General features: G+C 43.3%; 1 protein-coding gene across 4 annotated transcripts; it reads right to left on the bottom strand.

The window, feature by feature from the left end:
* Positions 1 to 2,196: 2,196 nt before the first annotated feature.
* Positions 2,197 to 12,781, bottom strand: LOC311108039 (transcription initiation factor IIA subunit 1-like). 4 transcript variants are annotated; one of them, XM_084150681.1, is made up of 12 exons: positions 12,548 to 12,781; positions 10,332 to 10,433; positions 9,882 to 10,038; positions 9,094 to 9,132; positions 8,847 to 8,911; positions 8,095 to 8,170; positions 7,866 to 7,904; positions 7,484 to 7,617; positions 5,873 to 5,974; positions 5,356 to 5,613; positions 5,024 to 5,113; positions 2,197 to 4,782 (listed from the first exon to the last, which is right to left on the bottom strand). In XM_084150681.1, the coding sequence occupies exons 1-12, from the start codon at positions 12,575 to 12,577 to the stop codon at positions 4,675 to 4,677; spliced, it is 1,200 nt and encodes a 399-aa protein (XP_084006807.1). In that variant the 5' UTR covers positions 12,578 to 12,781; the 3' UTR covers positions 2,197 to 4,674. The 4 variants fall into 4 exon arrangements, with proteins under 4 accessions (XP_084006807.1, XP_084006806.1, XP_084006809.1 ...); XM_084150680.1 differs by having other exon boundaries at positions 7,466 to 7,617; XM_084150683.1 differs by lacking the exon at positions 7,866 to 7,904.
* Between the last annotated feature and the right edge of the window lie 1,237 nt (positions 12,782 to 14,018).

A 14,018-nucleotide genomic window follows, 5' to 3' on the forward strand; every position in this document is an offset into this window, starting at 1 on the left:
GAGAAATGCAGACAGCTAGGGAATTAACTTTCCTGGAAAAAGGGATTATTTCTTATTCTTTTTTATTTTCTCACTTGCAACAGGCCAAAGTGACATGCAACTCTTCTGTTCAGCTAAATAAAGGCCAAAGTGATATGCAACTCTTCCGTTCAGCTAAATAAAGGTAATTGGCCTTTTGTTAGATTTTGTCAGATTTCCAACAGATAAAAAAATGTTTTTTTTAATTGGTAGAATATTTTTTTTTTCTGGTTCATACAATACATTGTCTTAGTCTTCCATATCAAAATGATTAAATACAAGAAACACTGCAGAAGAATAAAACAAACTGAGGAGCATATAACAGGCTGTGTTATATTGTAGTAGTAAAAACTCTCAATAAAATACTTGAAAACAGCCATCAAATTTATTTGTAGTATTACATTGTTATTGATTACTGCATTGCTGAGTTTAGAGCTTGAAAGAAAGGCATTTCACTGTACTCGATAGAGGGGTGAGAGATCTCATTGAGTTCACCAGAGTACATAACACAATTATGGCATAAATTATAATAGAATAGTCATCAAACAGAAGGAAGAAAAAGACAGTCATGGTCTACGGACAGGGTCAAACAAACTGACTCGTGGTGTTAAATTGAACCAAATTCATTCCATTCTCTCTCTAGCCCTGGTTCCCAGCCCTATCATGGCCTGGCCCATTCCTCTCCTGGTATTTCAAATAAACCTCTCATCTCCCAGCCGCTCCCCAAATAACCAGGAGGGCAGGGCCCTTTGGATGAATGACATGCAACCACGCTGCCATATTGAGTTTCTCAACACAAATAGTGGGAAGAAACTGAACTCATCAAAAGCGAGAGAAAGAGAGAGATGGGAAGAAACAGAGAGAAAGCGAGTGAGAAGGCACAGATTCTAATTTGGAAAAAGATTGGGACTGGTCTGAGTCTGTGAGATCCTGCTGTTTTTATATTAATGCTGTGACTCAGCTTGTTGACTTGTCCCTTCTCACGTCTCTGCAGGTCAGTAGGTGTAGTCAGTGTGCTGCTCTTGAAAGGTCAAGGGTCACCCTCTCATAGAACTACTAGAGCGTTCCACCACGCTCTGCTCTCTTACGCAGAGAGAAAATGAGAGAATGATGAAGTGGAGAGGAAAGAAAACATTCCTTCCTCCCTTTCAGATTGTTCAAGTGTCTCCAGACCGCCTTGCCTGCCATTATTTCATGCTAGTGAACCACACAGCCGACATGAGACATGTCACAAGGTCCCACATCACACGTTCCAACACTTTTAATAACAGCCAGTGTCGATCACTATAATAAATGGACTGCTGCCTGTAGACCTGGGTCAAATACCATACTCACTCTCTAGTGAGCTTACTCCCAGTAAATTCTCCCCGTCGGACTTGGGAGTTTGGAATCAGCAACCCTCCGGTTACTGACCCACATCTCTAATCTTCCTGCACCTCATCGTAGGGCCCACAGCAGGAGGATACACCGGACGTCTCTGGATCCCTAAAAACGACTAGGCAGCAGAACTAGCGACGTCAGCAGCTCGCTCTACTCCAGTGCTCACTCATGAGTAGCCTAGGCCTAGCCTCATTTTGGAGTATGTAGGGTCCATTATCCTTCCTCCATTCCGCCTGAGGGATTAACATCAATTCTGTGTGGCATTTAGGACGGGACACTACTCAACTCTCCATTTACAATCAGAGGCAGAACCAACATTACATTTTAGTCATTTAGCAGACACCCTTTTCCAGAGTGACCTAGAACCAGAGCATTCAACTAAAGTAGGTAAAACCACCACAATCCATTTAAACTAGGCTGAGTAACTGGGCTCTAGTCCCATTACTAGCATTCCTTTTAACTCATAAGTACCCATATGAAAACATACACCAGCCGGGCTGGAGTTAAGGCACGAGAAACACCCACAACACGGCCCACTGTCATACAATATTTGAATTATCCCGCCCAAATTTGGAAAGTGGGGATTAAACTAAAGATTTTCATCTCCGTGGAAAAGGATTGTAGATTTATAGCTGATAGAAAGTTCAGATGTAAAACATTTTTTTATTTTTTATGTTTCTGTGTGAAGGCTACGTTACCCTAATTATTTTATTTTCTGAGGTAAGAAATTCTTAAATTCTGCCGCTCAATTGTCAATGAACGATTATACTATTCCAGTAAAATATGCCATACACAAACCAGCTTTCATGTTACTTTAATACAATATTTAGAAAAGGCAAAAACTCAAAACGGGTCTGTTCAGTAAAATACTACCTTCTCTAATTACTTGTATTCAAAGCACATCCTCCAAGTTATGGTCATTTACAAAGATCTTAGATTTTAAATAAAATAAAGTGTTATATGAATGATAATACAAACGATACATTTCTCAAACCGTTTTTTAAACAGCAGTTGAAAAGCATGGTACATCAGAATAAAATAAGTCAAAGAACATTATCTAGAGACATCCTCTCTTCAAATGCTTATTTTATCATTATATGTGAATAACTAGAAGCCAAACTAAAATCCAAAAAGGCACATACGAAATTACATCAGGGAATTGGAACACGTGGAATTATGAACAATGCTAAAATTATTTTGGATTAAAATGGTCAAAACCACTTGAGCAGATGAGTGGCTCATATCATATGCTACTGCTTGTCCAAGCGCAGAGTTCCAGAACTAGAAGCTACTCGGTTCTAGACTCAGTACCTAATCTGAAATGTTCCAGTATACATTCCTCAAAATTACTTTACTTTAGTCATGAGTTGGGCCATTGTGTCTGAGAATGACTGCATATATACACACAACCAAAACAGAATCAAAGCTCCTAAGAAAAGCTGAAAACACTTTATTTCAGAGAAAAATTATGCAAATGGGGCACTGTTAAAATAAACTGCAGAGAACACACACCTTGCCCCAGAAGTTGAAACCTGCTTGAACAGGACTTTTATAAAATCATCATGATTAAAATGAAAGCACAAGACAGACGGACAGCGCTGTACACAGCAGCCAAGACATGGCCCACAGCACATGGAGCCTAGTCCAACCAACACAAAGAAAAAAAGGGAACACTTAGTTATCATAAGAGCAGTTTGGTGCGGCTTCTTGCTTTCTTTTTACACCCCCAAAAGATAACATTGCCTGAGCTTTCAGGAATAAATAAAACAAAAAAATAGACAAAAGAAATGAATCATAAAAACGTTATCTATTTGGGGACGTGGGGTGTCCATTCTTCCAACAACATTGAACTAACTGATGACTCCATCTTCATCAAGCAGTGAACTCGGGACAGACCGCACACTCACAACACAAAGACACAAGAAAAATATTGGGCATGCTGTGGCCAAACTTGACTGACTTCACGATACAATGATACTGACAGCGCAAATCTCCAGCTGGCTGTACTGATTAAGTACTGAATTAGAAGACCAGATACACAAAATAGGAAAACTCTCGTAAGGGTTTGAAGACATTTTGTACAATAAGTGTATCTATCCATTAATTGGTTGATTCATTAACTGTCTTTGCAAAGGGTCAGTCAACGATAGGATGATTCAGGAAGAGGGCTTGAAAGAAGCAGACAAACAAATTCAAAACACGAGTTTTGTCCCTAATGGCACCCCATTCCCTTTGTAGTGCACTACTTTTGACCAGGGCTCACAAAAGTAGTGCACTATACAGGGAATAGGAGGTGCCCTGGGTTTCCTTCACTCAATTTACATCACTAGGTCGTTATTGTCATTTTGACTTTAGTGGTGTTGGTCTTCATCATAAACCATTAAAAAAAAATACATCTTTAAAAAGTTACAACGATAACAGGAGGGGAGCGCTACACTGCCGAACACACAGTGCGTATTAGTATCAACTAGATACCCGGAAGGAAACTTCTTGTATGGACCATGAGAACATGTGGCAGGAATATCATATCAGCGACATGGAATGGAGAATTACAACAAGAAGCTAATAACATCAGCCTTTGCAAAAAGTCATCTTAACTCAATACACCGGTGTCAACTTTACTGTGTAGTGCCGGGTCACTAAAAAATAAAAAATAAACACTGGGATTGTGTTTCCTAGCTAATCGCTGGGCACAACTGGGATTGACAGATTTCCCTGTTCAATCGCTGGGCATTTTTACTGAACTTTGACCTTGATTCAAACCTATAGGTATAAAGTGTTTAGGGTGGGTCAACTCAAGTCGGTGGTTAAATCTGGTCCACTATAACTACAAGTGTGTAAGAGGACAGTCAGTTCAAAATGAAGGTGAATTCATTCAAACAAAGATGCTCAAAGGATCCCTCCTCTGTCCCTGCATCATAGAACCCTCAGTCTTCTCAGGCTTGTTGGGTATTGATACTGAAATACCATTCATTCAGATGTGCATCTCACAGTTTTGGGTGGCGTGTCACGTTTTTTTCCTTCCCCCACCAACCCACCACAGGCCTTCTGGCTGAAATGTCTCCAGTGATTCCCTGGTCTTAAGTTATTGATGTCTCCCTCTCTTTCTCGAACAGAAAGTTCCAGAGTTCCTTTGTGGTGTTTTGTTTCTTTGTCTACATTCCAAATGGCACCCTATTCCCCTATGTAGTGCACTAATTTTGACCAGAGGATTATGTAGTGCACTATATCGGTAATAGGGTGCCATTTGGGACGCACCCTTTTTTGTTGTGTGTTTTACCACTCAGCGTCCCCGATGGCTTTGGAGAAGACGTAGTCTCGGCCATTCAGGTTCATAATCCCATCCTTCAGGTGGAATTTCCATTTGTTCTTACTTCTGTGGATCTGAGGAGAGGAGGGAACAGTGTGAGAGTTAGGTAGGAACAGACTGGGATGCCTCTCTTTCACACAATACCGTGCGTGTGTGTTTATCGGAGGGAAACCAATGGACAGTGTCAGTGTTGGCGTTAGGAGGGGAGCAGACGGGGATACCAGTCTCACACACACAGGAAGTCTGGGGTTTCCTCACACACAGGATGCCTCGTATTGTAGTCACACACGATAATGTCATCTGGGGATGCCTTACCTTGTCGTACTGGCACACGACCACGTTCTCGGTGTCAAACAGTTCTTGGTCCTCCTCATCACTCACGTCATCTTCACTGTTCAGAGGCTCCTGAGAGAGAGAGGGAGGTTAATAACCCACATATATTCATCCTATCACTCAATGTCTACAGTCAATTCTAGATTGTCTCTACAGCCAAATTTATAGAGTACAACAGTGTGCTGGTAAAGTGCTTTGGAGCTTGTTAGAGATATAGTTTTGTTCAACTAGTCAGTAGGTCATAAACATTCTAAGGTTAAAAGTTTAGAACCATTGTGTGTCTCTCTCTCGGTCTCATTGAGAGTACTACCCACCTCCTCCACCTGTCCGTCCTCCCCTCCAGCTTTATCCTTCTCTTCATCTTCATCCTCATCATACTCCTCCTCCTCCTCATCCTCGTCCTCTGAGGACGTGTCTCCCGCTCCGTCAACCTGCAGCATCATAGGAGGCTGCTGCTTGGCTTGCTGCTGCTGTGGGGCCCCTGGAGCAGCTCCACCCTGGGCCTGTTGTACTTGTTGGACCTGCTGCTGTATTTGCTGCACCTGGCCAGGCTGGCCTGCCATCTGCATTACCTGAAGAGAGGGATGGGTTGAGAAGGACTGGTTGGTGAGAGCTGGTTGAATGTGGGATGGGGTGTTCAGCAGAGGAAGCACCATTTGTATAATACAATTTAAAATTCCCTCTTGAATATGCATATCTATAGCTTCTCAAAAGCGGAGTATAAAAATACATTGAATGTAGTTATACTAATGAATATTTTATCAAAATAAGTGTACTATCCTTTGTTTCTATGGTGCGCCAGTAGTGACTAGCGAGTGCATAATGTCTGACCTGTGCATTCTGCTGGACCTTGTTCCCAGTGAGGACGATCTGTTGAGGCTGGATGATGACTCCCGTCTGCTGGGGGAGGCCTCCCTGGAGAGGAGCCAGCACCTGGGGGGTAGCAACATGATATTACACCCCACTGAACCACCAGGAACTAGTAACGGACACTTCACCTTCCAAAACCACTCAGCTTGCACAACATAACAGCCATCTTAAGTCACTTCTGTGGATCTGAGGACCTCACAGAAGGCCCATAGGTTAACGGCCATTTCATGCTCCACTACTTATGCTCACACATGCCATCTACCACAGCTCTGACACAGGACCAGGTATTCTGGCCCTGGTTAGTGAGCAAGTGGCCGCAAAATACTCTTAACTGAACTGTGGACAACCTGCACGAGGGGGACCACCTCCACGAGGGGGACCACCTGCACGAGGGGGACCACCTCCATTCGGCTATTTCAGCCACACCCGTTGCTGACAGGTGTATAAAAATTGAGCACACAGCCATGCAATCTCAACAGACAAACATTGGCAGTAGAATGGCCTTACTGAAGAGCTCAGTGACTTTTAACGTGGCATCGTCATAGGATGCCACCTTTCCAACGTGTCAGCTCATCAAATTTCTGCTCTGCTAGAGCTGCCCCGGTCAACTGTAAGTGCTGTTATTGTTAAGTGGAAACGTCTAGGAGCAACAACCTCTCAGCCGCAAAGTGGTAGGCCACACAAGCTCACGGAACGGGACCGCCCACGTAGCGCACAAATCGTCTGTCCTCGGTTGCAACACTCAATACCGAGTTCCATACTGCCTCTGGAAGCAAAATGGGTTTCCATGGCCAAGCAGCCGCACACAAGCCTTTGATCACCATGCGCAACGCCAAGCGTCGGCTGGAGTGGTGTTAAGCTCGCCGCCATTGGACTCTGGAGCAGTGGAAACGCGCTCTCTGGAGTGATGAATCACACTTCACCATCTGGCAGTCCGACAGACTAATCTGGGTTTGGCGGATGCCAGAAGAACGCTACCTGCCCGAATGCATAGTGCCAACTGTAAAGTTTGGTGGAGGAGGAATAATGGTCTGGGGCTGTTTTTCATGGTTCGGGCTAGGCCCCTTAGTTCCAGTGAAGGGAAATCTTAACACTACAGCATACAATGACATTCTAGACGATTCTGTTCTTCCAACTTTGTGGCAACAGTTTGGGGTAGGCCCTTTCCTGTTTCAGCATGACAATGCCCCATGTACAAAGCGAGGTCCATACAGAAATGGTTTGTCGAGATCGGTGTGGAAGAACTTGACGGCCTGCACAGAGCCCTGACCTCAACCCCATCGAACACCTTTAGGATGAATTGTAACGCCGACTGCGAGCCAGGCCTAATCGCCCAACATCAGTGCCCGACCTCACTAATGCTCGTGGCTGAATGGAAGAAAGTCCCCGCAGTAATGTTCCAACATCTAGTGGAAAACCTTCCCAGAAGAGTGGAGGCTGTTACAGCAGCAAAGGGATGACCAACCCATGGTTTTGGAATTAGATGTTCGACGAGCAGGTGTCTACATACTTTTGGTCATGTAGTGTATGTGGGAGGACAGTGAGCGGACCTACCTGTGTAATGGGGCGTACCTGCTGTATTACAGGAGCCTGCACGCCGCCTGGCTGCATCTGAGGAAGGACCTGCTGTTGTAGCACCATCTGCTGCTGGGGCTGGATGATGTACTGAGCACCGTTGGCCGCACGCACAAACTGTAGGATCTGACCTGGGGTCAGAGAGGAGATCGGAGGATATTAGACCTATGAAGAGTATGTTCAGGATCTGACTGGAGAACAGAGGAGAGGAGAGAGCAATGGAGACCGAAGCCCTCAAGACCCAGACCCAACCTCGTGAGACTCAACCCAAGATCCAGATTATCGAAACCATGACCAGACCAAGAACAGTTTGAATGTTGAGAAACAAGTATATTAACAAGTCAGAAAGAAAGGCTTCTTATTCCTAGGTTGTACACACCATCCGCTGTCTTAAGAAAACAATTCTGGGGCAAATTGCCTGATGTGCGTCACCCGGAAAGGACATAAGAAATTCAGGGCAGAACAAAAAAACAGATTGGTATTTGGTGAAGTAATCTTTCTGCAGCAATACGGCTGTGTATATACTTTTAGTTTTCAAATAATCAAATCAATGAATCAGTTATAATACATGATTAACACTAGAGCTGGTGTGATGTAAAATGTTCTACCTTGGCTGGTGATAAGCTGATGGTAGGGACTGACTCCTGTGGGTAAGGCCAGGGTTGCTGCGGTGGCTGCTGCACTCTACAGGACAAACAGAGAAAACACATATTACTAACCAGGCAAGGACAAGGACAGATAGCTACTCCTAATCATTCGGGGGGGGGGGGGGGGGGGGGGAGAGAGTGCGAGAGTGTGTGCTTGTTCAAGATAAGACTGCACAGATTAACATGTCTGGAGAATCATTTAAAATGTAACCTCAATTTGCTATAATAATCCTACATTCTGTGCAGACCTGTGAAATATGTGCATCTCACAAAGATTACAGCATCTAAATCTATGACAGATGTGAGTTCAGAAGACAAAACCAGTTGGTCGGGGAAGATTAGACAGGAAAAACAGGCCGTCCGAAAACAGGTCAGAAACTAGGGAGACACCTTTCTATCTAGTCTTTAAAAAACAGAGCGAGAATGTCCCTGACTCTAAAACTGATCTAACTTCAGCTCAGAAAATACCGGGGGGGGGGCCTAGAACAGACGAGTGTGAGGCTCTTCCAGGTTTATCTGCTCAGTAATCCAGTCTGAAATCCGTAGCTCTCACTAAACGATTTCCTGCGTGGCCTCACGTCTCCTCGTCTCCTCCCCTCCTCCCCTCATCCCTCTGTTCCATCTGTCCTGGTCAGTCACGCTCAGCGCCAGATCTTACGTCTCTGATCCTAAATGTGTAGTATATCTACAGACAACCACCTTACTCCACTCACCATCCCCGTTGCACTCATGTGCTGCAGAATCTTAGGATCCTGCACAATGACTTGCTGCTGGGGTGCTGTGGAGAGAGAGGGGGAGATACATGTATCCATTAAAGTATTGATTACATACACTCAGTAATTATACTTCTAATAAATGTGAAACGACATCTTGTCAATGCAGCTTTGGAACAAACTGTGTATGTAATCAATAAATCCTGTATAATAATAATAAATAATAATAATCAAGTGATTATATTACCGCTTGTGACAGTAGGCCGGGTCGATTGCCAGCTCGTCACTGTGAATGAGAATGGATTCTCTTTTCAATGCCTTTGTGGTTTTCACATACTTTGCAGATAGATAGTCATTTCAAGTAGTTCTTTGAAATTGACTTTGAATTAGGCAACTTAGACGAGGACCTGTTGTGTCTGGACTTATAGCAATTTATATCATACATTGTGAGTGTGAAAATACCAGACATGGTGGTTAGATGTTAGGGATGTTGGTAGAGCACGGCGTTTGCAACGCCAGGGTTGTGGGTTCGATTCCCACGGGGGGCCAGTATGAAAAAATATAATGTATGCACTCACTAACTGTAAGTCGCTCTGGATAAGAGCATCTGCTAAATGACTAAAATGTAAATGTAAAAATGTTAGGGGTGGCAGGCAGGGGCTGGTCTGAGGTGGGTGGTTGGCTTTAAAGGGGCGTGTCAGGGAACCATCTACATGGGTTTTACATAGCGCTTTTCAATGCCCCAAATATGCTCATACACTGGAAGTGGACCAAGAAGTGAGAAAGAGGGTGATTAGAGGTGTTAGAGGCTGGGGCTGGGCATGGCTGTAAAACGGGGCAAGGGTTTAAAGCAACTCTTATAGGCTGGGTTAATTTCCTGAACACAGATTAAACTAAAAAAGCAGAATCAATTGAGAATATCCACTGAACATGCTTTTTACTCTAGGACTAGGCTTAATCTGTGTCTGGGTAACCAGCCCATAACGTACCAAGGACAACAGAGTTGGTGTGTCAGGGCCGGGGCCTGGGACTCACCTTGCTGCTGCGGGGGCAGGAGGACCTGCTGTGCCTGGGCTTGCTGGGTGGCCTGCTGCTGGGCCTGCTGCTGGGCTGCTGCTGCCTGGAGGGCCGCCTGCTCCTCGGTATGGAAGCCCTCCACTGCCTTACTCTGCATCAACTTGTTCTCCCACAGCTAGGGAAGATGAGAGGAAAACTTTAAAATGGAGGGGGGGGTAGGTAAGAAGTTGACCATCTGTTTATAGACTTTAATAGAACTTCATGTTTTCCAGAGGGATCTTCAGACTTGCTTGTCCTCTGACCACTAAAGGAATGTGGAATTAGATGGTCCATTCATTTGGGATTGAGGCCTATAGTAAGATCTACTACAGATCTGCAAAAAGGGAGGGAGACCATGGCAGACTGTAGATGAGGAAGAACATTATAGAATGGAATGCGACTAAAAGGAAGAAGTGATGAGTTCCGTACCGTTTTGAGCTCCATGAGAACCTGCTCATCCACCCCCTCATCCAAGAAGAGCTCCCGGACCTCGTTGATAACATCTTCAATCACAGACCTGTACAGTTTAGGCTGAGAGAACATACAGAGTACTGTTAGAAGTGCTCTAATATATAGTATAGTTATTCCACATTGTGATAACTGAAATGTACTCAAATGCAGCTTGGTAAAGGATGTTGGCCAACAAATACCCGGTAATGCAAAATTTCATGTTTTGAAAAATTTCATATTTTGGGGTGTGACTGCCTTTGAAGTTCAGTGCCAGGCATTCATAAACTACATACCATAAGAATTTTTAAATGAACAGACTCTAGAAACCCCAAAATTGCAACAAAATAAATGTGCAATTCTTACAACTAAAGTATGTAAAATCAGTTCCAAATGATTAAATTATGTTTTTTAAAGTAAAAGTGTGCAGACTTTCATTGCATTCCCAAACATTTTAACAATTCCTGGAGAAGTTGGGACAATTCAGAATCAAGTTATCAAGTAATTAATATATGATTGTAGCCTACATTATTCAAAACGGTGATATTTCATGATAGCCATGGTCAGCAATAATGTTAAACTAGAGATTACCGATGATAGACTAGACCAGGGTTTCCAAACTCGGTCATGGGCCCCCGGGTGCACGTTGTTTTTTGCCCTACCACTACACAGCTGATTAAAACAACCAACTCATTATCAAGCTTTGATTATTTGAAACAGCGGTGTATTGCTAGGGCTAAAAAACCTGCGGGGGGGGGGGGGGCGAGTTTGCGAAACCCTGGACTAGACAGCAAATGGTCAGTGCATATGGGAGCTTTCACACGGTAAACAAGTTAACACAGGAATCGTTGCTCAATCAATCGGACTTTAGGATTTTCTCTAACTGTAAACAACTAACTGTAAACAACCGAAATAAATCGATCAGCTTGCGCTAACTAAACTCAATCGGCCATGCACAAGATAGATTGCAACACAAGATAGATTGCAACGTTCAATCATCGACCATATACCCTCAAACTAAAATGGTCGCATGAACAGTGACAGCGGCCACTTTCCCCGGTGTCCCCATCTAACTCCCCGCCTCTTGGCCTGTCTGCTCACTATTTAAAGCTCAGTCTGGTGTTTATACGTAGAGACTGTGACGTAGCGTTGAGTAGCGCCTTCCCATCCCGGGCAGTCTATATTAGAGAGCCAATATGGCTGTATAAAACCGAGCTGCAGAAAGGAGGAGGGTCACAACCGTCGAGAGAGGAGACATGGAAGCCATTTTACGGAGCGGGAGTCAGGCGCACATTGGCTCAAGCTCGCAGTCACTAATATTCGAATGTTGGATGTAAATATAATTGTTGCTAGAAGATAGTGACTTTAGCTGGTTACAATTTGATTTTAGAGATAGGGACAAATGGTGGAGAATAGAGGACGAGGTGTTTTGGGGCGGCTAGCGAGCAGCCTTGTTCGTGTAATGGTGGACAGAGGCACTGTACGCCCTTGTTTGAAATTATCAAGCAATACATTCCACCTGATAATCAGTTTTAATTCTGACAATAGGAATTAAACAAATGCGCATTGGATGAGAAGGTGCTTCCAACTGTACATCGAGGCAAACTGCTAGTTTTCATTAGGTTCGAGGAACAACTCCTAAACTCGAAGCTCATGTAGCTACTAAAGTTACTAGTTAGTACGAGACCTAACGTTATTGCTAGCTAACTACGTTACATAATTTTTTTAACTAGATCTCCAGGAAACAATAAATTCACCAATATAGTTAATGCATGTTGACTAGTTACTGTAGTTAGGTGGCAGCATAGCTTGCAAATTAGCATACAAGCCAATCAACAAGGCTCAAATCACATTTCTAGGTTGATATTTATCTAGCTTAAACTATAAAAAAAAACTGCCACCTAGCTAAAGCTTAAAACTGCATCTGAGAACATTTGCCAAAGATAAGTTACCAACGTCATTCCCCAGCTGCATTCTGAAAATGATTTAGCTATGGGTTCGAAGAGGTTAAAATGGCCGATTGTTGTACTTACGCCTATCATTTTTATTGATGAGAATCTAAAATGTTTGCAAACAATACTCCCTAGGTTCCCTTATGTTTTTGCACTCAGAATAACTTTTTTGGCAGCTAGCAGTTAGTTTGCCATCATCATAACTAGTTCTGTCTCACTGACTACCCTCTTGAGAATGATCCTTACCACTGGATTCGAGTTTGCCGAGCTCGCCATTACGCGTAGTGTAAAACCACACGGAAATCAAGCGAGGAATAAGAGCAAAAAAAGGAAAAACGATCTAAAACAACTGGGTACGATACTTAAAATTAGCCGGCATAACTTTTGTAAATAAAACACAGATTTTAACGGTCTTATTTACAAATCCGGTCTCTGCCTTCCCAGCCGTTCTTCGCCCGCCGTTGTCCTCCTTTATATACTGAGCTGGAGCTGCGAGTGCGCGAGACATAGGGCAGGTCAACCCGGTCATTACCGCGAGATTCCGCGGGAATATCGTACAGTAGAAAAACATTCAGCTTTGACAGTACTATGAAATTAATTTTTACGTAGTGTATTGGGAATTGAATGAATATATTCACAAAAGCAAATAGCTTTGCTTATATAATTTCTGATTTGCTTTGATGCTGACTACTGTTTTTTGTTTGTTTGGTATTACTACATTTTGTTTGGTATATAAACAGAAACATCACAATGCATTCATGCATTATGTTTTTTTGACCAGAAATTGCAAAACAAGGCAAACTGTCTAATGCCATATTTCCCAGGCAGGCACAGGAATTGATGAGCTAAGCGAAAATAGTCTCTAATGCAGATTGGATGGTGCCGCCAGTGGAAACTAACATGTTTATAGATTGGATAATCTTCCTTTTCTAAATATTTTCATTGTCATATTTGTGTAATCTACTTTGGTCCGTGATCCGATGCTCCTGTGCATGAACTCATTTTCTATGTCCTCCGTGTGGGCGTGGAGAGAAGGGGCTGCCACCGGATACGTGTTCTAGCGGTTTTCAAAGGAAACGTTGTGTGACTATCTATACCATCGATCCACCTAGCTAGCGTTCGCCAGGTTAGTTATAACATAGACGAAGAGGAAAAAATACACCAACTAGGCGGAAAATATGTCTCCCTCCAGCAGGTGGCGTTTTTTTTCGTTGTTTCGCCCCCCAGGCAAGGAGTTTTTGAATGGAGGTCAATGACAGTGTCGAATTTGGTCAACAAACAAAATGATGGATTATTTGCTACATGAGGTTTCTTTGATCGAATAGAAGTTTCGTAATGCTTATAAAGTTGTTACAAGTGTACTGATATAAGTAGGACACGTGACATCCCAGCAACTTTGAGAAAAAATACTTTATATCGGAGTTGTCTCGAGATGGCTATGCATATTCATGGTTAAGGCTAGTAGCATAGTGTCTCTCTTCATTGAATACTGGCGGTTGACGTCAACAACCCTCGTCGATAATTTAAAAAACGATTACAACAATGAGATGTATCCACCAATCCAAATAAAGGATAGACGGGAGCTCGACAGCCCGCCGTGCCGCTTTGTGGACAACTACTCCCATTGTTAGGGCAAAGAGACATGTATCTTGTCAGTATATCCATCATCTTTGGTTATAATAAGGGCGTGAACGTTATTTAAAATAAGGGTTACATG

This window comes from Coregonus lavaretus (assembly GCF_964263955.1).
Source record: "Coregonus lavaretus genome assembly, chromosome: 33".
NCBI lineage: Eukaryota > Metazoa > Chordata > Actinopteri > Salmoniformes > Salmonidae > Coregonus > Coregonus lavaretus.